The sequence below is a fragment of the Equus przewalskii genome, chromosome 17, assembly GCF_037783145.1.
Source record: "Equus przewalskii isolate Varuska chromosome 17, EquPr2, whole genome shotgun sequence".
Lineage (NCBI taxonomy): Eukaryota > Metazoa > Chordata > Mammalia > Perissodactyla > Equidae > Equus > Equus przewalskii.
The window spans coordinates 42,340,398-42,364,791 of NC_091847.1; the positions used below are offsets into that span (position 1 = coordinate 42,340,398).

Consider the following 24,394-nt stretch of genomic DNA (forward strand, 5'->3'; position numbering starts at 1 on the left):
AAATTTATAGTTACTGAGCCTTGAAGCTAGGTTTTACATATAAAGAGAAATTCATTTTTGTACATTTTAATATTCATTAAAATTTCCAGGAATTTAGCTATCATGTGCATTGAGAGATGATTACCTTTTTTAGTTTGGATCTTCACTAAGAGCTGTTCACTGTTTCAGAAAATTACATCTTCAATGACAACAGGATTGTGGAATTTGTATACTGTGTGATATGCAGCACAGCCATAGCAGTCTACATTTGTAGTTATGACAGTCACAACATCTCTAGGTGTGTATAAATGTTAATATATGCATACATATGCATATATACATATCTTACCTATATATGTATGTGTATACATATATACATATATAAGCACATACATACATATATATTCAACCCTTATGTTAAATACAAATATAAAGAAAGCAGCAATATTCAGTTTAATATTGAATTTATTGTTTAAAAATGGACCTACTCATTACAACTAGGTACAAGCATCTGATGACTTCATTATATGATTTAATGTAGATAAGTCTGAAGCATTTACATATTCAACTATTTTATTATGAACATTTCTTTTATTTCTCTTTTATATTAAGGATGGGCATTATATATTACATTTGTGACATTATGTGTGTAAAAAGACTATATTATCTATGACTTATTTAACAATAGTAAAAGAGGACACTGTATAATATTTGTTATATTGGGTCTGACAGAGCTGGGAACCAACACTTTATAGCTCCATGCCTCTAAAGGACTTCCCCTCTAACCAGCATGACCTTTCTACCTGGAAAACTTCCACTGGTCATCAGGAACTCCTCCTTCTACGCTCACTTGTTCCTTTGTACATGGCACTATCAAAGCATTTATCAGATAGTATTCTATCTGCTCATCTGCTGCTCTCCCATCTGAGACTGCAAGCTCCCAGACAGTGGGGTCCTCGTCTGACTCTTTCATATAAACCCAAGGTCTAGCACACCGGCACATAGTACATTCTTAATAAATTGTTAGAGAATGAATGAACCTACTTGAGGAGGGGGTTACCATAATCCTTTCTGGAAATGGTAAAATGAATTAAGTAAATTTTCATTAAAATTTATAGAAAATTTACATGAAACTCTAGTTGGTAAAGCAGATAAAATCAAGCTACTTTTTTTTCTAGCAGACGTGGATGGCTCTGAGTCTTATCAGACTGTCTTGCTGTCAACTCTTGAGGGCCTCTGAGACTTTCTCAAGCATCTCCATGAAACCCCAGGCTGGAGAAGATTGGACTAGATGATATCTCCTCAGAGTGACCTCTAGCTTAATGATTTTGAGATTTGTCATTTAATTTTGGGTGGAAAGTCCCAGACTTATTTTTTCCTTCCTATTCATGTGATGAAACTTCCCAAATTTGAGTATAAGATCTCTTTTCTCTGGAAGCATTTCTTTTCTTCTTTTTGGCAGAAACAAAAATGGATGCTGTATATTTTTAATACTCATTACATGACACATTATACACTTTTGGAAAAATTTTACTCTGAAATATCATTATGTCCTGAAAAGCCTGATATAGTTATATAACCTAGTTTACGTATAAAATAAATATCTTCATTGTCAGTTTTGAAAAACGTATGAAGTAATGCAATCCATGACTAGTCTTGTTGTTATCCTTCATAGCTGACCTAGCCTGATATCTGACTCCCTTATGCTCCTTCCAGACTCACCCCTCCACTTGCTATTCTTGATGCTGACATACTTTACCCTTCTCACTTCTGATAGATGTGAGGTGATATCTGATTGTGGTTTTGATTTGCATTGATGATTAGTGATGTTGAGTATCTTGTCATGTGTCTGTTTGCCCTCTGTATGTCTTCTTTGGAAAAATGTCTATTCAGGTCCTCTGCCCATTTTTTAATTGGATTGTTTGTTTTTTGATATTGAATTGTATGAGTTCTTTATATATTTTTGATATTGACCACTTGTGGAATGTATCATTTGCAAACATCTTCTCCCATTCAGTAGGTTGTCTTTTTGTTTTGTCAATGATTGCCTTTGCTGTACGAAAGCTTTTTAGTTTGATGTAGTCCCATTTGTTTATTTTTGCTTTTGTTGCCTTTGCCTGAGGAGACAGATCCAAAAACATATTGCTATGACTGATGTCAAAGAGCTTACTGCCTATTTTTTCTTCTAGGAGTTTTATGGTTTCAGGTCTTACACTTAAACCTTTAATCCATTTTGAGTTTATTTTTGTATATGGTGTAAGAAAGTGGCCCAGTTTCATTCTGTTGCATTCAGCCATTCAGTTCTCCCAACACCATTTATTGAAAAGACTGTCTTTTTTCCACTGTATACTCTTGCCTCCTTTGTCGTAGATCAATTGACCATATAAATGTGGGTTTATTTCTGGGCTTTCTATTCTGTTTCACTGATCTATGTGTCTGTTTTTGTGCCAGTACCATGCTGTTTTTATTACTATATCTTTGTAGTATATTTGAAATCAAGGAGTGTGATACCTTCAGCTGTGTTCTTTGTCAAGATTACTTTGGCTATTCGGGGTCTTTTGTGGTTCTATACAAATTTTAGGATTATTTGTTCTAGTTTTGTGAAAAATGTCATCGGCGTTTTGATCGGTTTTGCATTGAATCTGTATATGGCTTTGCATGGTATGGACATTTTATCAATATTAATTCTTCCAATCCATGAGCATGATATATCTTTCCATTTATTTGTGTCATCTTTAATTTCTTTCATCAATGTCTTATAGTTTTCAGAGTACAAGTCTTTCCCTTAAATTTATTCTTAGGTATTTTATCCTTTTTTATGCAATTGTAAATGAGACTGTTTTCTTAATTTCTCTTTTTCTAATTGTTTGTTATCAGTGTCTAGAAATGCAACAGGTTTCTGTATATTGATTTTGTATCTCGCCACTTTACAAACATTACTTTATAAAATGCCCTTGTCTCTTGGTATAGTCTTTGTTTTAAAGTCTATTTTGTCTGATATAAGTATTGCTACCCTAGCTTTCTTCTCATTTCCATTTATATGGAGTATCTTTTTCCATCCCTTCTCTTTCAGTCTGTCTGTGTCTTTAGATCTGAAGTGAGTCTCTTGTGGGCAGCATATAGATGGGTCTTGTTTTCTGAATCCATTCAGCCACCCTTTGTCTTTTGAGTGGAGCATTTAGCTGATTTGCATTTAAGGGTAATTATTGATAGGTATGTACTTATTGCCATTTTGTTCATTGTCTTCTGATTGTTTTTGAAGTTCTTCTTCTTCTCTTGCTCTTTTCTCTTGTGATTTAATGACTTTCTTCAGTGTTATCTTTGTATTCCTTTCACTTATTTTTTGGGTATCTATTATAGGTTTTTGATTTGTAGTTACTAAGAAGTTCATATCTAACAATTTATGTATATAGCAATGTACTTTAAGTTGGTGGTTGCTTAAGTTCAAGTGCATTCCTAAAGCACTACATTTTACTCCCCCCACCACATTTTATGTTTTTGATGTCATATTTTACATCTTTTTGTGTATCCCGTAACTAATTATTGTAGATATAGATGATTTTGTTACTTTTGTCGTTTAACCTTCAAACTAGCTATATAGATGGTTGATCCACTACCTTTTCTATACGTTTGCCGTTACCAGCGAAATTTTGTCTGTCATAATTTTCTTATTTCTAGTTACAGCTTTCCCCCCCATTTAAGAGGTTTCTTTAGCATTTTTTGTAAAGCCAGTTTAGTAGTGATGAATTCCTTTAGCTTTTGCTTGTCTGGGAAATTTTTTCTCTCTCCTTCAGTTCTGAATGATAATCTTGCTGGGGAGAGTATTCTTGGTTGGAAGATTTTTCCTTTCAGCACTTTGAATATATGGTGTCAATCCCCTCTGGTCTGTAAAGTTTCAGCTGAAAAATCAACTGATAGTCTTGATGGGGAGGAGGGGGAGTTGCCTGTATGTAAGTGTTTTTCTCTTGCTGCTTGTAAGATTCTTTGTTTATCTTTAACTTTTGACATTTTAATTATAATGTGTCTTGGTGTGGATCTCTTTGGGTTCATCTTATTTGGGACTCTCTGTGCTGCCTGGACTTGGATGTCTGTTTCCTTCACTAGGTTGGGGAAGCTGTCAGCCCTTATTTCTTCAAATAAATTTTCTGTCCCTTTCTCTCTATCTTCTCCGTCTGGGATCCCTACTATGTGAATGTTAGTATGCTTGATGTTATCCCCAAAGTCCCTTAAGCTATCATCATTTTTTAAACCTCTTTTTTCTTTTTGCTGTTCTGATTGAGTGATTTCTACTATGCTGTCTTCCAGATAGCTTCATTCTTCTACATCATCTAATCTGCTGTTGATTCCCTGTAGTGTATTTTTCATTTCAGTCACTGCATTCTTCAAGTCTGATTGATTCTTTTTTATATTTTCCATCTCTATTGAAGTTTTCACTGTGTTCATCCATTCTTTCCCCAAGTTTGGTGAGAATTTTTTTGACTATTACTTTGAACTCTTTATCTGGTAGATTGCTAGTTTCCATTTAGTTTTGTTCTTTTTCTGAACTTCTTGTCTGGTTCTTTCATTTGGAACATATTCCTTTGTCTTCTCATTTTGCCTAACTCTCTGTTTCTTTCTCTATATTAGGTACATCAGCTACATCTCCCAGTCTTAAAGATGTGTAGAAGGGTTTGTGTAGAAGGCGTCATATAGGGCTTAATAGTGCAATACCCCCTGGTCACCAGAGCCAGGTGCTCCAGGTTTGTTCCTTGCGTAGGCTGCATTTGCCCTCTTGTTGCGGCTGGGCCATGACTGCTGTGGGCACACTGTGTGCAGGGCTGGCCCCTTGGGGCAGGAACCACTTTGGAGGAGTGTTGGCAGGGGCAGGTCCACAGGGAGCACTGGGGCGGAGTGAGTGGTGCTAGAAAGGTAGATGGAGAATGTCAGAAATGGCTCTTGCCAGGGGTAGAAGGAGAATTAAAAAATGGCGCTCACCAGCACTTCTGTCCCAGGAGAAAGTTCCAACAGATCCTTGCCCCTCCAGCACATGCCCTAAAATTAGTCAATGAATCTCATTCATGTATAACTCAGGCACTTTTCAAACTGCTGTCTCTACACTGGAACTTGGAGTGAGTGAGTTTGTGTGCATGTCCTTTTTTTTTTTTTTTTTTTTTGAGGAAGATTAGCCCTGAGATAACATCCATCACCAATCCTCCTATTTTTGCTGAGCAAGACTGGCCCTGAGCCAACATCTGTGCTAGTGCATGGCTTGATAAGTGGTGCATAGGTCTGCACCAAGGATCCAAATTGGTGAACCGCAGGCCACCAAAGCAGAAGGTGCAAACTTAACCACTGTGCCACCAGGCTGCTCCTGCACATGCCCTTTAAGGGTGGAGTCTTGGTTTCTTATAGCCCTCCGGCTCTCCCTAACATAAGCCCCACTTATTTTTAAAGCCAGACCTTGTAGGAACTCATCTTGGCTCAGGTTCCCAAGGCTGGGGAGCCCAATCTGGGGTTTTGGCCCCTCACTCATCTGGGTAGACCTCCATGGTTATGATGTCCGTCCCACTTGTGGATCAGGAGCCTAGGGTGTGGGTCCTGACCAGACCATGTTTCTGCCCTCCTGTATGTCTCAATGTGGCTTTTTCTTTACACCCTTAGTTGTGGAAAATCTGTTCTGCTAGCCTTCAGGTCATTCTCAGAGATAGTTGTTCTATATGTAGTTGTTGTTTTGGTGTGTCCCTGGGAGGAAGTGAGCTAAGGATCTTCCTACTCTGTTATCTTGATCTAATCCTGGTTTGATTGTTATTGATTAAATATCATCAGTAAATCAACTTTCAACAATTCTATTTGCCTATTTATTTGTCTACCCATTCTTTCATTTCACTAAGCTGAAAGTAATTTGCTGTTGGTGTATATATTTTAAAATTTGAACAAGTGAGGTTTTACTCTATTGTTTATCAATAAGAACTTATTTGGTGTAATTACATGGATCACCTATTGTAAGAAACTTGTAGAGATAAATATCAAAAAGAAAGTATTTCCCTTTTGGGGCCAGCCCCATGGCCAAGTGGTTAAGTTTGCGCGGTCCACTTCAGTGGCCCAGGGTTTCGCTGGTTTGGATCCTGGGGGCAGACATGGCATCGCTCATCAGGCCATGCTGCAGCGGCATCCCACTCACCACAACTAGAAGGACCCACAACTAAAATATACAACTATGTACTGGGGGAGGTGGCTGGGGAGAGAAAAAGCATAAAAAAAAGAAGATTGGCAACAGTTGTTAGTTCAGGTGCCGATCTTCTTTTTTTTAAAAAAAGTATTTCACTTTCTTGCATTTTAATTAAAAACCAAAGTTAGGAGTATCTAACATTAAAAGTTCAAGTAATTTAACAGTAGTTTATTTTTTCCCCAGTATTTGGCTGAGTTTCACATGTATTATCTCATTAGAGTCTCAAATGAAAAAAAAACAACTTAGGCGAAAGTGGTATTATCCTTACAGGGGAGGAGCGTCAGGCTTGAGACTTTGTCTAAGGTTTGCAGAATCCAGGAAGAATGTACTGTTTTATTGCCCTGCTCTTAACTGACACACAGTTTGATGGACTTGTTCTGTAGGAGAGGCTTTGCTTCTAAGCCTATTGGTTCCCATTGGCAGAGGAGGATTCTCTTGTCCTGAAACCTTAATTGATCAGGAAGCAACCATCTGCAGAGGGCATTTTTGACATTTGATCTCCTCTTGAACAACGGTAATGAAAGGGATGGCGAAGGGATGAGGAGTTCTAAGGTAGAAAAAGATCTTGAGTTTTTAAAATTCAACCCACTGAGGTTATATTTCTCAGCCTACTCCCTTAGAACTACTTTCACATCTTCTTCAAATCTTTCCATTACAGAATCCAGGAAACTTATCTACAATAAAAGTTAGTGGCAATTAAATGGAGGTGACTTTGGAAGAACTTAACTTCTTTTGGATCAAAGAACCCTTTGAGAATCTGCTTAAAGTTACAGACTCTTTTTCCTGAAAATGCGCTATACATATACCTGTCAGATTTCCTCAAAGTTTCCAACTCTATGAGGTACTGGGAACACAAGAAGTATTTTCTAACCTAGATATTAATTAAGAGAGTTTTGAACAACACTTTTCAGAAGATGCCTCTTCCATGTAAGTTGAACATAAAACAAGTCGCTGCGGTCCCACACCACAATTATGAGTTAAGAAAGAAAGAGACATCTTCATCTTTGACAGTGCTATACCCACGAAGTTGATATGTAGATTTTACATCCTGGGAATGTACTATGTGCTAGGAAACGCTTGTCTCAAAGTTTAATTTGTTGATTACAGGATGAATTCTTTTTAGTACCACTTAGCAAAAGTAGAAGGAATTGTGAATATTTGAAATGACAAAATGGTTTCCTTTCATTTTATAGCATTTCCAATTGAAAATGACTCTCATCTGAGATAGAAGTTTGTAAAGCAACTATTTTTTTTTTGCAGTTAAAATAGATTCACTTTTATAATTGCAATCTTTCAGAAAATAAGATTCTTAAGCAGCTCTTACCTCATCAGAACCAGATCCAAAAATCAGCAAGTCAAAAGGAATTGCTGCAACCATGTCAATCAGGAACCAGCCTTTGAAGTAGTGTATTGCTATTTTGGCCGGATCACTTACCACTTCTTCATTCTGATTTACATATGTTGTTCGGAAGTTTATTAGAATATCTATGATAAACATAATATCCACAATCAAGTCTACTACATTCAAAGGGCTACAAGAGTAGCCACATTCTCGTCTTTTCTGTTCTTCTCTGTCATTGAGGAGAAAGGCTGCTGAGTAGGGAGTGAATATAGCAGTGTATATGACCAACAGTAGAATAAGCCAATCCCACACTGCCTTGAAAGGACTGTAGTGCAATATTGTAAACTTGTTGATGCGTGGCGTCTGCAGTTTATATTCTGGTAGGACATCTGCTCCCAAAGAGAGAACCTGAATATAGAAAAGAAAATTGTATAATACATAAAAGTGCCATTATTTAATTTCTGAACCTATACAAATATAAAGGTAATTATACAGCAAAATCTATTAGAAAGAATTCATGTAATTGTGAAGTGTGCATGACAAACACATACATTTAAAGGAATCCATATAAACTTTCACTATGCAATATATTTGATCTGAGAAAATCTCATTGGTATTTCTTGATAAATATGATTTTCACTGATAAATAATGAATACTGTCACTGAGATACCAAGGAATGGTTACTGGTTCCTTTGGAACATGCTACTGATCAGAAATAAAATTACATGCTGTTTTTAGAAAGTCATAAAATCAGTTTGGTACATGAATAATTCAGTTTTCAAACCTAAGAAAGGATTAACTGTGATGAATAGAAGCAATCTACTTGGATCCATGGTCATATTTAATTTACATATACTTAATTTATAATTAAACCTTGATAAATTAAACCCAACTCATTCAAATCTTTAATTAAAATGTTCCCACCTGCAATCTGTTTTAACATTAGAAACAAAGGCACTTGAGATTAAAATAAACACAAAGGAGTCTTTTTGCCAAAAGCTTGAGAGAGCATTTTATATTCTGGGACAAATATACTTTCACCCGAACTATTCCATCACATTTTGAGAATTGCGAAGAGAGAATGGTGCAAGAAGATGTTCAGAATATTGATCTGCAAATGTTGTAAGATTTTTAGCCACCAAGGGTGTACTTAAACTCTAAGGGGTACTTAAACTCTAAGATTTATTCTACTTAATAAGGTATTGGGTAGACTAAAATAGTTCATCTTTTAGAATCTTAGTTTATCTGAAAAAATGAGAGCTAAACTTGAATTGTTACCCTGCCCAGTAGAAAAGTTTATGAGCCTGTGATTTCAGACCAAGTTTCAAGAACAAAGGTCAAAACAAAAAGGTCATCTAGCTACCCAGAAAATGTAATTAGCCTTAACATACGAGTTTTAAAGAATTTAAAATTTTTGGTGGTTCCACAAATGACACATAGAGACATTTTTTCAGGGAGTAATGGGTTATAATCTTTGATGATGACTATCCCACATATATGCAATGCCCCTATTTCAAAGTTTATTTCACTGAGTAAATTTTTAGACTACATTCTTCTCAACATAGCTAATATGTTATCATAGACCTCAGGTAGTCCCTCACTGGCTAGTCAAAGAACGTTATTTCCATATTCTTGGTAATTCTATCCATGTAGGTTTTAACTTGATTATAACAATAAATTATCTCAGGCAAGTTTTAATTTTAAATCTTATTTTCATTGTTGTATCTCATACCTTTTTTTTTTTTACATATAACAAGTAAGCATTCCTATTTTAAAAAGAACTTGAGAAGTTAAATAACAACTCCAAATGAGGTACAGCATGACTTTTAAATATAAGAATTCAGTTAAAATAGACAAAGCTGTTTTTAGATAACAGCTAAACTGATTTAACTAGCTTTGAAAAAGATAATAAAGAACCTAACCATTTTTGCAGCCTAGAATAAACTTAAACTACCAGTATATGGAGGAAATAGGGCTTTATTTTAAGCTATTGTGAGAAATGACAAGAATTAATTATTAGTAAAAGAGGAATATGGCAAAAACAGTGATTTCACTGTTTAAAAAAACATTAAAAATCCTCAGAATCCAAGATCTATATCTATCTATATCTATAGCTGACTTCCAAAACCCAAAATGGAATAATGTTTGGATAATTTTTTGGTTGATAAGCGCAGACTGGTAGAATTGGGATCCTGTCATGCTTGGTACAGAAAACCAATATATGACATTTTGGTCTGGAAAGAGTGGTTCATCTCTTAAGGTGTCATCGTGTAATGTCTCTTTCTCAAAAACCAAGGACTACTCAGAATATAGAAAACAGAATCCAAAACCTTACTTTGGCTTTCAAAGTCATCTAAAATATGGACCCATTCTGTATTTTCAGTTCCTTCTCCCATTAGATTCCTCTATGCACACAATGTACTCTGGTAAGACATGACTGAAATTTCTAAGCTGCTGAGATCTTCCCAAATCCCTAAATTCTCAAATTTCTCTCACAAAAAAAAGAGTATACAGTTATCCAACAAGAACAACAAAAAAAAGATTAGTTTTAAAGACAAGGGTATTTGGCTGAGCAGGCTCCCTGCTTACTTGACATACTTCAGATGCCAAACTCCCACATGGGGCAATTCGAATCCTTGTTTTAGCAGAAGTATAAGTTAGAATGCATACAGCAACTTGGCGCTTCCCCTGAGAAGTAAAAATTGTGGATGAAACTCTTTCCGTCCCACGTATGCAGACATTCATTTCATATACAGACACTCACTTAACAGTTGGATGACTACTGTGCTAAGAGCTGGAGACTGAAAATTAGGAAGACATTGGCCCTGACATCATGGAGTTTATGGCCTGTTGGGAGAGGCAGATATGCAGGAAAATGGCAGCCCTGCTGAGGTCCACTTTACTCAGTTCCTGTGGTCAGCGGTGGTGCTGATGTGGGGGGTGGTCTCCATAGAGGACTTTTGGGAAAAGATGGTGCTTGAACTGAGACTTTGAGTAGGAAATAGAAAAGAATGCAGCTGGAGGGTGAGGAAATTAGAAAGGGAAGAATATTACAGATAGAGGGAACAGAATAAACAAAAGTATGGAGGCATGAAATAACGTGTTGTGTGTTGAGGAATTATAAGCTGCTTTATATTGCTGATGGATAGCATGCAAGGAAAGTACTGGTAGAGGACAGCAGTGGAGAAGACAGTGACAGGCTGTGGAAGATCTAATGTGACATGCTATGGTGCTTGGGCTTTCACCTTTAGGTTAGGATTTCTCACACTTGAATAAAATGCAGGCTCCCTTTAGGGGAGAGATACTTACTGCAGAACCCCAATGATGATTTATATTTTTATTTATAATATTAGTTAAATATGTACAAAAATAAAACTAGCTTAAAATCTCTTATGCTAATACCTCTTAGTATGACTTAGGGGTTAAATTGTGTACCCCGAAATAAATGTTGAAGTCCTAACGCCCAGTATCTGTGAATGTGACCGTATTTGAAAATCGGATCTTTGTAGACGTAATCAAGTAAAGATGAAGTCATAGTCGATTGAGGTGGGCCTTGATGTAATAACTGGTGTCCTTATAGAACAAGGGAAATTCAGGTACAGAGACACAAAGATACAGAGGGAGAAGGCCATGTGACAATGGAGGCAGATCCTGTTGCAAGCCAAGGACACCCCAGGATTGGTGAGAGCCACCAGAACAAAGATAAGATTTTCCCTTAGAGCCTCCAGAAGGAACCAATCTTGCCAACACCTTGGTTTTTGGTCTCCCAGCCCCCAGTATTGTGAGAGAATAACTTTGGCTTCTTTAAGCCACCCATTTTGTGGTATTTGGTTATGGCAGTCCTAGAAAACTAATATAACGACAAAAATGAAAAGAAACGAATTATAAGAATATTTGCAAAACCAGTGAATTCAAACTATCAGCACTAATTCAATATTTGACATATCTGTAGGCCAAAAATGTTTGAATTTTGGCTATTATTTGTGGTTTGATCTAATAGGTAAAATATTTTTCTGTATTGTAACCTCAATGCCTTTTGTAAAAGTATGTTGTCAAAATAGTATTACAAACTTCAAAGATTTTATTATCATTTTAGGATAATCTAGTCTAATCTTTAATTCAAATTTTGCTCCTACCAGGCTTTAAAAGCCAATTTAAATGGTATTACTTGGGACTTTATAAAAGTTTTTGTTTATTTGAAGTTCAGTTTAGCTTTGGGGCATTATTGAATTCTACATTATGTGATTATCTAATCAAATTAGCTCTGGAACTAGGATCAGAAAGGTAGTTCATTTATTATATTCCAACATAGCTATTGATACCAAACCATTGAAATTGGGTATGTACAATCATGGAGTGTGTTTTGACAATGCATTTGTAGTAATTGGTATGGTACCAAATATTATGGTATAAGTTCTTTTGACTTCTGCATGGCTGTGCCTGTGTTATATGATCACTCAATTCTCTCATAAACTTAACTAGCCAAACGACTTCAAAGTCTTTTATTTATACAGCATGCTTTAGCATCATGGGTCTCATTGTAAATCCAAATGCAATCATAGGCACTTAAGTCAGGTAGATGGCAGTACTCTATTATTATGTGCCAGAAGAACTCACGGCCCTTTGAGAGTCTTCCTTTCCATGGATTTGGTTTGAGAGTTGTTAAAGGTTACTAGGCAGGGAAGTCAAAGCGGCCAAGTTTAGTTTTAGATAAATACATCTGGGAATGGAATGGAGGAGAAAGCAGAGGGGGAAGGACCAGAGGCTTTGAGATCAATTAGGACTTTGGTACTAAGAAATATAGATAAATGAAGAGAGATCAGGAAAGCCTGTACTAGGGACAGGTGGCAGAAGTGGAGAGGAGGGCCACATTTGAGAAATAAATGCGTCTCAGCGTGTAAGAATAAGGAGTGGAGAAACATATTTGTTTCTCTTTGGTTCTAATAATGAGTCTTACTAGAGCCAATCTTGGTAATATAAATCTCTGAAAGCTCAATCACACTTAGAATAAGGGAAAGAGCCCTAGACTTCAAATCTGAAGCCCTGGGTTTGAATTCCAGATACAATTTTTCCTGTAAGTCATTTAATCTCTCTGAATCTCAATTTTTTTTTCATCTGTGTAGTGGGGATAGCAATCTTTGCCCAAATTACCTATCTATACAGAGCTATCATATCACATCAGATAATTTCTATGAAAGCAACTGATAAAATGGGGACTATTCACATGAAGTAATTTCATTATTGTTTAGAGTTCTAGGGTTACTTGTTTAAAATCTGGTTCAAAGAAACCAACTACAACTAAAACATTTCTGAATCAATTGGAGAAAGTTGAACACTGACTGGATGTTGATAACATTAAGGAATTGTTTCAGTTAAATATTCATTGGAAAAAACTAAGTCAAAACATAATGGTTTAAAAACAATAGTCATTTTATTATTCCTGATTCCATGGATGGAAATTTAGGTAGAGTTTGGCTGGGCTATTCTTCTGCTCCACACAGTGTCAACTGGAGTCACTCAGGAATATCTGGTTGGTGGCTAAGCTTGCGTGGAGAATCCAGGAAGGCTCCACTCACATGTCCAATACTTTGGTGGGGATAGTTGGAAGGCTGGACTCACATAAGATGCTAGAACAACTGGATCTTTCTCTCTATTTATGTGTCTGTATATATAGATATAGAAATAGATACATATCTTTAGATTACATTATATATCTATATCTTTCTCTATATATAGTTGCTATAAAAACTACATATAATTTTTCAATATAATCTCTTTCCAGGAGCTTCTCCACATGGTCTCTTTAGCAGGGTAGTAGCTGTTTTTTGTGGAGGTTCAGTACTTCCAAGAGAGAGCTGGAAACATCCAGTCCTTGTAAAATCAAGGTCTGGAAGTAGTACAGCATCATTTCTGCCATATCTATTAGCCAAAGCAGTCAAAGCCTAGCCTAGATTCAAGAAAGTGGAGAAAGGGTCTTTACCTTTTGATAGGGGAAAGGCGTGCGTGTAAAAGAAAAGGAGTTAACTGTAGCTGTCTTGGAGATGAGCTATCACAGGAATTATGGATAATTGTTATTTTTAGGTGTGATAAAGCTATTGTGGTTATGTTTTCAAAAAATAGTCCTTATTTTTTAGGTGTGCATAGGGAAATAATTACGGATGAATTGCTATAGTTTGGGGAGTTTGCTTCAGTATCATCCAGAGTAGGGGAAGGAAAGAGGAGAAAAGTCTGTTTCTATACACAGCATTAACCATACATTGATTTTTATTGAAACTGGGTTATGGGTAGACACTATTCTCTTTATTTTTATAACATGCTTAAAATTTTTCCTAATAAAAAGTAAAAAAAGAAAAAAAGAATTCTAGAAACTCAGAGAGAAAGGTCTAAGATATTGGAGGATATAATTTTTTGCTGGAAAAAAAGAACTGGCTCTACACACATCACAGGGGCTCACTCCTATCAGAACTGAGTTGGTTCCTTATCAGGCAAGTTTAGATTCCTGTTCGTACAACAGAATGTTTACTTTGCTCCCTGCACATCTAATTGATTTTATGTTGACCTCCATTCAGCCACAGACTGCACACAATGCCAGCTTTGCCCAATCTTGTACTGTTTGCCTTTAAATTTCCATCAAATTGGTGGCTGGGACAATCATGTAACAAGAAGAGAGTCGGGCATGCTAAGTGTGCAGATGGTCAGAGAAGATAGTCAGGCATGCTAAGTCTGCAGATGGCCACTTCCCTGAGTATACTTAGCTACATTGATCATCAGGTTAGACTAATATACAGCCACTTTTCAGAGACTCACCAGGTTAGGCCTTTTCCTGAAATACTTTTACTTTGTTAGTATCTCATATTCAAACTTCAAGCTTTCATTCTGAATTGGTATAAGAAGTATGTTTTTGCATTTTTTCCCGCAAAATTACCACTAAACACAATGTTTACATTGTTTAATGTCATTTTTATAAATATTTGTATTGTATAGTCCTTTTATAATTCACTTCTAGAAAACAATGAGGAATCAAAAGATTTTATCTCTTTTTTGTTTTAAAAACATAACAATAGAAGTTATTCTGTTAATTGTAGTATCTTTTTTTCTTGCAGAAGACTCTATGAGCTTAGAGTTTCAGTACAATTATTTCTATTTCTCTTACATTGTTTTAATTGTTCTAGTTCCATCTGCATGGTCTAAACTCATATATCTTTTATAATGTCACCTCATACTTCTTTGGAAATAAGGATAAATGTATAGATCATAAGTCACAAGTAAGTTAAAATTAATCATGACAGAACTTTGGAGCCATTCTGTTGGAAATAAAATATTTGATAGGTAGGTATTTGTTTTAAAAACATCAATAGGATTCTAAGGGGCCAATGATTGAAAAGAAAAAGGTTGCTATACAGTCTTATTATGTTTCCTTAAGAGAGCCATCTTCTCCCACACATTTGGGAAATAACATACTTTAGAAAGATAAAACATGATTAATTGAACTATTACAAGGATTTTCTTTTAAGAGAGAAAGAAAAGAGGGGGGAAAACACCTCACTGTACAAAAAAGAGGAACTCCATGGTCTCTAGAAAGACATTTCTATTTTCTCTTTCCTCAAACCACCAATTAAATGTACAGTTTAATACAGCCTAAAATATGGTTTTCTTTACCAAATGCAGTTTTTTTTCTTGCTAGCACATTGCTATTTATTTAACCTCTAACAGTTAAGTGTTACATAAAACCAAAATCTTTATATGAAACAGCACTATTTATTCAATGAAGATCTACTGCGAAAATTTTGTGCGAACACCAGGATTAATAACTACTCTTCTCCTTTGAAAAGTGCAATAGGGAACGATTAAGCCTTCCAGAAGATTACACAGTAGTTCTGGCAGCTGTTACACGCCATGCTGAGGTGTTGGTAGAGACTGCTCATCTGTTATTTATCCTTTACTCGGGACTTTCAGTTAACTAATGGGCTAGCTGTATTTTTAACTATCGGGAAGGGTAGTCAGTAACCAAATGAATCAGATAGATTACACAGCATCAGAAAAGATGTAAATGCCTCTGGCTTTTCAGCAGAAGATTTGAGAAACACAGTAAAACCTGCATAATTATCATTGAAACAGGCAACCCCCCTGATGATTACCCAGATATTTAAATTGAAAGATGAAAAAGAATCACACAGTCAATCAAATCTGTCACATAGGAAGTTTTCTTCTTAACAAATAAAATATTAAAATTAGGCAGTAGAATCACTGCAGCGTTCTGTATTCAAATAATTTTCCTTTACCTTTATTTAAAAATTGATCTACTTTAAGAAAAAATGGAATTGAGGAAAAGGAGCACTTAACGTACTGATTCATAAGTAAGCCGTTCACAAATGTCCTTCAAAAGCACAGATGACTGAGGAACAGGCTAAAAGATGGGACAGGGAAGTAAAGAGTTTGGCTGGGATAATTTGAGTTAGACATGCCAGGTGCCCATAGAAGGAGATGCCTGGCAGACAGAAGGTCTGGGATAGAGCTCCTGATGCGGTTGGAGCTTGATATTTCATCCTGCAGAGGCAGCGGCTGAAAGCTTTGGAAAGTGGATTCATTTGCCAAGAGAGTAAAGAGAGAGGAAATCCACTGGAAATAACTAAAATGTGGGACTGACAGACAAGGCAAGGCAGTGTTCCTGGGGCTTAGCACAGTACCTGGAATATACATAGTAAGCTCTCAAAATAGTTGTTGAATGGGCAAGTTTGTAGCTTAAAGAAAAAGAGACAATGGAGCTGGCAAGACCAAAAATTCACGAGAAAATGAATTATAATAGAGACAGCTGCTTGAACCAAAATTTGTGGTTGTCTCTTCCATGGAGTACAGTTCTTAGAATATGTCTGCCTAGCCAAGAGCTGTATTACCAGCCCAATCTGCATCTAGGTATGGCCATGTGTCTGATGAGTAGCGCTTCTTGGTCAAAGCGTTCAAGAAGCAGATGTGTATTTCCCCGCTTTTTCCTTCCACTGCATAAAGTCAGATACTTCCAAGGCCTCAGGTCCTTAATGTCTATGGCTTGGTGGAGAATCCAAATGTGGGAAGCCTGGGCCACCAAATTCCCAAGAGAAAGAACATCATTCCCTGGACAAGAATACCAGCTTCTGCTTTTGGCTGAGGATGAAATATACTATGAGGATAAGCCAAAGTGATATGGGATTTATTAGCTCCAGTAGCTGTCATTACCCTAATACTTGCATGTTTGATAAGACAGAGACTTCAAACAGGCAGGAAAGGAACATCAAGTCCATAGCTCATGTCATTCCTTCCCCTGCTCTCCCTTGAAGATTAGTTTAATAAAGTCACATAACTGGTGTTAACAATGATATGTATCAATGTGTGAAAGACCAATAGAGCCACATCTAAGTCCAGCAAAAATCACGTGAACCAGCTCACCCATCAGTTTGGTAACTTATTCAAGGTTGGGGTAAGGAAGCACAAAGGAACAGATATGTTCATGCTTGCTTTGCTTAGTCAAGCTCTTTCTGCCCACGTGTCCCCAGAATCACTACCAGCAAACCAAAGGTCAACAGGAGGGGTGCTCCTTTGGGGAGTCATGTGCTTTCTCCAACGCCTCCTTCCTTAGGTTGCCACTGCACACCACTACTGATACCTGGGAAAGGAGCTGAGCTGCCCTCATTGGTCCTCTGTCAGTCTGTTTTGTCTCTTTCTGTTTTTTGCCTAGAAATATGGTGGATGGGATGACATGGTGAGTCCTGAGAGTTCCCACTCTGCTCATCAATGCTTTGTCTTGGAGAAAGAGCGTCTTTCATGCTAGTTACCAGGCCCAGCACCGAGTTATGACATTTAATTCTTGCAACACATTTTTGACATAAGTACTATTATCTCTATTTTTACAGAGAAGGAAACTGGAGAGAGGCTGGATAATTTACCCGAGGTCTCAGAGCCAGTCATAGTATCATTAACCATAATATTCTCTAACTTTATTGAATGACTATTATTTACTGAGGGCTTGAGGAGAATTATCTCATTTAAAGGCTACAATTTTACAATGTAGGTGTTTTCTGTAGGTTGAGTTGTCTCCCAAAAATAAATGATCTAGGCCTAACTCCCAGTACCTATGAAAATGACCTTATTTGGAAATAGGATCTTTGCATATGTAATCAAGTTAAGATGAGGTCATATTGGATTGAGGTGGGCCTTAATCCAATGTGACTGGTGTCCTTATAAGAAGAGAGGGAAAGACATAGAGACAGACACAGAAAGAACGCCGCGTGATGATGAAGCCAGAGATTGGAGTGATGTGTCTATAAGTCAAAGAACACCAAGACTGCCAGCAACACAGAAGCTAAGATAAAGGCATGAAATAGATTTTCCTCTAGAGTCTTCAGACACCCTTACTGACACCTTGATTTCAGACTTTTAGCCTCCAGAACCATGAGAGAAGAAGTATCTGTTGTTTTAAGGCACCTATTTTGTGGTAATTGGTATGGCAGCCCAGGAAGCTAAGACAGTGCTACTGTTTATTCTATTCTACAGACATGAAAACTGAGGCTAGATAACTTCCTAAGGCTGTCTGGTTCCATAGGGCCTGTGTTCTTATCTACAGCAGCATACCAGTTTTCAGTTCACTTCTTCATGAGGATAAAAGCCTGTTTTTTCTTACTATACATACTGTTTCCAGAAGAAGAAATTATTTTATAGGGTCTGGGTGACTATTTTCATAGTTATTAAAATGCTTTTAATAAAATTCTACACACCTATGCCCAAATAGTGACTAAAGAGAATTATGTAGAACCACTTCTTGCCAAGAGCCTAAATGCCACTTGTTAAGAAGTGGCATTAAGAAGAACAAAATAGAAATGTTGGATGGTCATGAGGAGCACCAAAAATAAAGATAATTTCACTAATTAGAAATTCATAATCTGTCAAGTATTGCTGGATAGACCAGACTCTGTACTGAGAGAGCCAGGTTACATATTCCAGCCTTGCCATGGTCATTTTAAAAAAATCTCCCTGAGTATCAGACTCCTTAGTAGCAAAATGAGGAAACCGATATCTACCTACTAGGCAACTGTGCAATAAGTAAGATAACAAATGCATAAATTCCACATATAACCCCTGTCTCAACATAAACACACAATAAGTGAGTATTACTTTTATAATTTTAGGCATATTTAACTTGAACTGCTAGAAATGGAGTTAGAAGTAACATTCAATGACAATTATAGTTATTGACTGAACCCAGTTCTCTGGTGTGACCTTTGGAGCAAGTCAGTTGTGCAAAGCTAGAGACAGCAGAAGACAAATGGTTAGGCCTCTTGGTTATGTGTGTTTGCTGGTAAGATAATTTTTCTTTGTTTAGGAACTGCTTAGTTACACTATATTGGCCTGTGGCCCATGTGTAAAGTGGTAATTTAGGGAATTAACTATTTTTTAAAAGCCCTCAAATGCTTTGAAAGGACTCAGTTTAAACAAGCGATAGGATATTTCCTCATAAAAGCATGTGCCCTGGAACTAGGGAACATTTAGTTTGAATGCTTATCATAAAGAGAATCAAACATCTGATGGTAGTCGGAGAAAATTGCTCTTGAGTATCTTCGAAGATTGCATGTTATTTCTCTATTTTGCTCTAATGAAATGGTATTTCTTTAAAACGAATTCAGTAAGTATTTATGGAGTCCCTGTCAGTTTTAAATTTTGACTATACTTCCCGAGGATCCTGTACAAATGATAGATGCAACAAAATCAGTACAGATGATTGTGAGATTCTGTGATTCTATTATTTTTCTTATGTCACACAGGTTGTTTACACAATTACATTAAATTGGTGTGGTTTTACTGTGTTTGTATCATCTACAGGTCAAGGATTAATGTATTTTAAGGAAAGAAATCAGAAACATTCTCCAAAAAGATTCCAGCATAAAGTTCTCATCACAAGGAAAATTTCTTTTTCTTTTCTTTTTTATGGTATCTATATGAGATAATGGATGCTGACTGAACCTATTGTGGTAATCATTTCACAACATACATAAATCAAACAATCATTCTGTACACCTTAAACTGATACAGTGATATATTTCAATTATTTCTCAATAAAACTGGAAAAAAATTCCAGGATGATGGGGAATTGTAAATTTGTGTGTGTATGTGAGCAAGAACATAGTTATCTATCACAGTGTATCATCCTGGGATGTACGAGTAGGCTTTTGTGAACTCCTCTGAAATTATTTAAAAGGATCTAAGATGTGTGGTGCTATTTGTTTCTCAGGAAATATGTTTCTATGTCACTTATTTGATTCTCAAAGTCATCTGTGACCTACAAGTAGCTCAAAACACTGTCTTAGGACATGGACTTCTATGGGTTTCTAAATCCCTTAAAACCACAAAATACATTTAGAATTATCAAGCGAGAGGGAGAGAGAAGCAAAGAGGAAGAATAGGAAATGTTTAGAGAGAAGATGAAGCATAAAGTAATGGGGTGTCACTAGTACGTGTGCTCAAAGTTACAGTGAAGTCAAGGATGGCATCTTGACTGAATCTCAGGTGAGTAGTTTTTCCATTATTGACAGAGATTTTCTGAGTATTTACAAGATGTCCAGTCTGCTAATTCTAAGACTTATGCTTTGATTTTAAATAACTTGGCTTCAAGGACAGTTTCTCATCCCTACTAAATTTCCAAATGAGAACTGTCTTCCTGGAGAGGATTGAGTACATTCAGTTACTAAGTAGCCTTAGCAACTGTGACATTCTCACCAAATTTGTAGTTGACAAGTCTTACTTGGCTAGGCCATGTCTAATGATTGAGTCCGTAAAACCTGACTCTAATTGAAGGAATTCACTCACATCACTTATTTTAGGAACAAGTTCTTGGAAGGCCATCATTTGCCTCCTGGATTTGTTCTTTTTGGAGGTCTGAGAAACTTCATTAGGGACCTGAAAGAGCAATGCATAGAGAATGCCAGAATATCTATGGGCCAACTCAATACAATCATAATAAGTAAAAGAGATGCCTTATACAGAATCAGTTGTTAAATTATCTATTTTTCTTTTTTTGCCTTCTTTCCTCCCTCCCTTCCTCTTCCCTCCCCTTCTCCTTCCTTCCTTTCTTCCTTCCATCTCTCCTTCCTTCCTTCTTTCCTTTTCCTTCTCCTTTCCTTCTTTACTTCCTTCCAAGATGTAAAGGTTTAACAGAAGTCAAACTTCTGCAAGGAGGAATTATGAATTAGGTTATAGAGCTGTTTACTAGATTCTAAACTGCTTGAGAGACTTAGTGTTTGCTATCATTTTGCACTTCAGACTACTCTTGTTCATTGTCGCCCACACAGTAAGTACTCACTATCTATTTTTTATTGGATGACTAACTTGTGACCCAAGTGGTCAAAAATACATAAGAAGAAGGAGGCCAGTTGTGTGATGAATTATTTTCTGTTATTTTAAATTCAAAAGGTCCTATGAAAAATGTCTTGCTAGTACTCAGAAATAGCCCTTAAATGTGACATGGGCAACCTGAGTACTCAAAATCTAAATGTCTCTTCCGTGTTCAAATAACAAAAAAAACAAATAGCAGCAACAGCAAAAAAATGCAAAAAAACGTATTCCATGTTGAAAAAGATTGCTGACTAAAACTGCACAATAAGAAAAAAAATCTGAAAATGACATTAGATTTTAATTGTGATATATTATGTTTTTCTAAGAGAGAAAAAAATCCACCAAATATTCTACTGAGAACCATAATGAATCTTGGAATTAAATCTGAGATTGATTCTCTCATAGTCAAAAAAGAGTTATACCTAAATGATGGCTAGAATTATCAATGAGATAACTTTCCTTCTTTGATAAGCAACTATCAATCAAAGTCTCTCTTGGGGCCAGCCCAGTGGCATAGTGTTTAAGTTTATGTGCTTCACTTCCACAGCCTGGGGTTTGCAGGTTCAGATCCTGGGTGCAGACCTAGCACCACTTGTCAAGCCACACTGTGGTGGTATCTCACATAAAATAGAGGAAGATTGGCACAGATGTTAGCTCAGGGCCAATCTTCCTCACCAATAAAGAAAGAAAGAAAGAAAGAAAGAAAGAAAGAAGAATCAAAGTCCCTTTTTCAAAGTCATTCAGAGTCATCTCGAGTTCATTCAAGAAAATCACTTTTGATCTTTTAAGTACCATTAAAGCAATGCGCATTTGAATCATCTGAAATAAATGAAAAGAAATACATATGATATTCTTGCTTATTTAGAAGACTTGATGTAGAAGCATAATTTTGTACCAGAGATTCATTAGCTTCCTATTTTTATGCATCACTTCTCAGGGATAACTTTCTAGGAGGTAATTTCTCTTGATTCTAAATGGTCCTGAATTCCATTTTGGCTGATATTATGTTTTTTTATCTCATTAGAGTTTTTTTTTACTTTGCCATTTTTTGCAAAGAAACTAAGATTTTTGACTCCTATCCATGTCTCCTGGGGGTGGCATGAATCTGATAACACTTACCTAACGCAAAAAGTATTAAGCAAGTGACACAGAACAAATGAAAATCAAGCCAGTTTATGCCTCCTGATGACAATAACCTCTAGCCTAATAAATGTGTAATAATATGATTATGTCCACACTTCAATCTCCTTGATTTCTTTATTCTTGCAGCTTTTACACCTCATTGATAGATAAAATATACCAGTTTTTTCAAATACAGGTAAAAACTATTACATTTACTGTCTTGTCAGAGACACATATGAGTAGCAAAAGATATGTATTATTTCCTTTGAAACCTTTTATCAAATTTTACGTAGTAAATAGGAGCAAAGTCCTTTAACATCACTCATTTTGTAAATAACCTTTCTCACTAATTTTGCCTTATTGATACATTTGCTTAAATCTTTTGTATATAAAATAGTCGACGGACTCTATTCTATATTGGCATCTAAATCAGTGGTTTCCCAACTCTTGGATTTCATAGTCTGGTAGAATTAAAAAGGAATAAGGTGTATCACAGGATTGCTAAGCTTTTATTTAATCAATTATGAATGTTAGGAAAAGAAACTATCTTTCTCTATCACTATCATTTCACAACAGTATGTTAATATAAAAAAATCAGGAAGCACAAACTCTTAAAAGGCAATCATTTTAAGTGAGTAAATTCCACTTTATGAAACTCTTATTGTATGATTTAATCTTTCTCATTTTACTGTGGATGGTATAAACTATGTCACCAACAGGCACTGCTCTGCAGACCAGTGTTTGGAAATAGTGTCATACAGATGATCTCAATTGTAAAATACATGAGTTGAGTTAAGTAATCTCTAAAACCTCTTCCAGCCCTAACATACTCTATGTTTCCAACTGTTACTGCACGTTTTGTACTGCAAATTACTGTACTAGGCAAGAGTGGTTACTGTGTTGGTGATGTTGAATTCAAGCTCTATTGTGAAAGGGAAGATTCCCAATATACAAATTCAATTTTTTTTAAGCATAAAGATGTATCCTATGCACTTATTAGATAGACCATTGCTGTGGTAGTATAGGACCTAATAGTGGCAGATCACTGAGTACTAAGATTTCTGTCCAAGTGTATTGCATGTTTAACCCAACTGTCCGAGAGTTAAAGCTGCCTCAGCTCAATCATTTTGGCCACAAAGATCTTATTCCATGTAGGGACAATTCGGTGAGTCATGCTGAGTACTAATGTGCACTGTATTCTTGTTAAAGGTACAGGTAGGACCTGACTATAGTTAACTGTGTCTATTAAAATTATATATTTATCTCCAAATCCACTAAGTATCATGGAATGTACATCCTACCATCAGTCATGCACCTCCTTATCCTGTTTTCATCTTTTTCTCTATGCGTTTTTAAGTACACTATAGATCCAGAGGAGGCATCTATTTTCCTAGATAATAGACTGTCCATCATTCAACTATTTTTCAAATCCATCTTCAATATTTTTCATAAGATTGTTCTTTTGAACTAAACTCAACCTCTGAAGGTAATCAGAATTTACCCAGCATTACACAAAATCAAACTTAACATCTCATTAGAGAGCTGTCTTATCTCTCTTTGTTTAATTGAATGCATCTACTTCCTTGACACTATGAGCTCAGTGGTTAGGGGCTAAGCTTATAATTATGTTGCAAATGAGTGTATAAATATAATATACGTGTGTGTGTGTGTGTGTGTGTGTGTATATATTTGTGTGTATATATATATCAATGTTGGGATATTGGCTAGAGTATGAAAATAGCAAGGGAGAGACACTACATGTTAAATGTGCTAGGAAACTCTTGCCTGGAAATATTGTATCATGAAAGAAAACTTCGAAGGTATCAAAAACACATTTCTGTGATTCACTATACATGTTGTAGATTAGGAGTGATTAATTCTCTAGTAAAATAAGTGGCAGCTCAGGCTGCCATCTTGAATACTACTACTGCACTGGTAACTAGTTTTGGTTCCTCATTTAATTTGAGGACTGGTAATGGGCTTTAAGTGATTGTTGCTCAGCTAAAATACTCAACATTATCTAATTGCCAGTAAATTTTGGGACAGTTTAACTGGGCACTAACGTTATCAGTAAGTTGTTGTGGAATGAGGAGAGGTGATTCTAATATATTAAATGTCAAATAGAGTAATAGTGATTATTTTAAAGGGAGAAAGAATTACCTACAAATGGAAAGATGCATTGCTTTATCAATCTTGGCTTATGTGTGCTCTTGAGGGAAAGAGGAGAATTACCATAATCTGTGTGTCATTTCCAAATAATTCTGTCTGACTTGAGGATGGATTTCAGTTCCTGCCTATGACAGTGGGAGGCTTTGTTCTGGAAATTCACAAACTATTGAAAGAAAAACCATACAGCCTAAAGGATTCCACACTGACTGAGGGC

At 36.2% G+C, this 24,394-nt stretch overlaps 1 protein-coding gene across 12 annotated transcripts in view; it reads right to left on the minus strand.

Moving 5' to 3' along the window:
• The window catches only part of KCNH7 (potassium voltage-gated channel subfamily H member 7), a 472,129-nt gene that overhangs the window by 72,937 nt on the left and 374,798 nt on the right, over positions 1–24,394 (minus strand). For all 12 annotated transcript variants that reach the window (XR_011528781.1, XR_011528782.1, XR_011528780.1 and 9 more), the window contains one exon: positions 7,512–7,937. Coding sequence is in view for 8 of the 12 variants with exons in the window: in XM_070581419.1 (XP_070437520.1) it covers positions 7,512–7,937 (426 nt within the window). In the remaining 4 variants the exon portion in view is untranslated. The remainder of the gene's footprint in view (positions 1–7,511; positions 7,938–24,394) is intronic.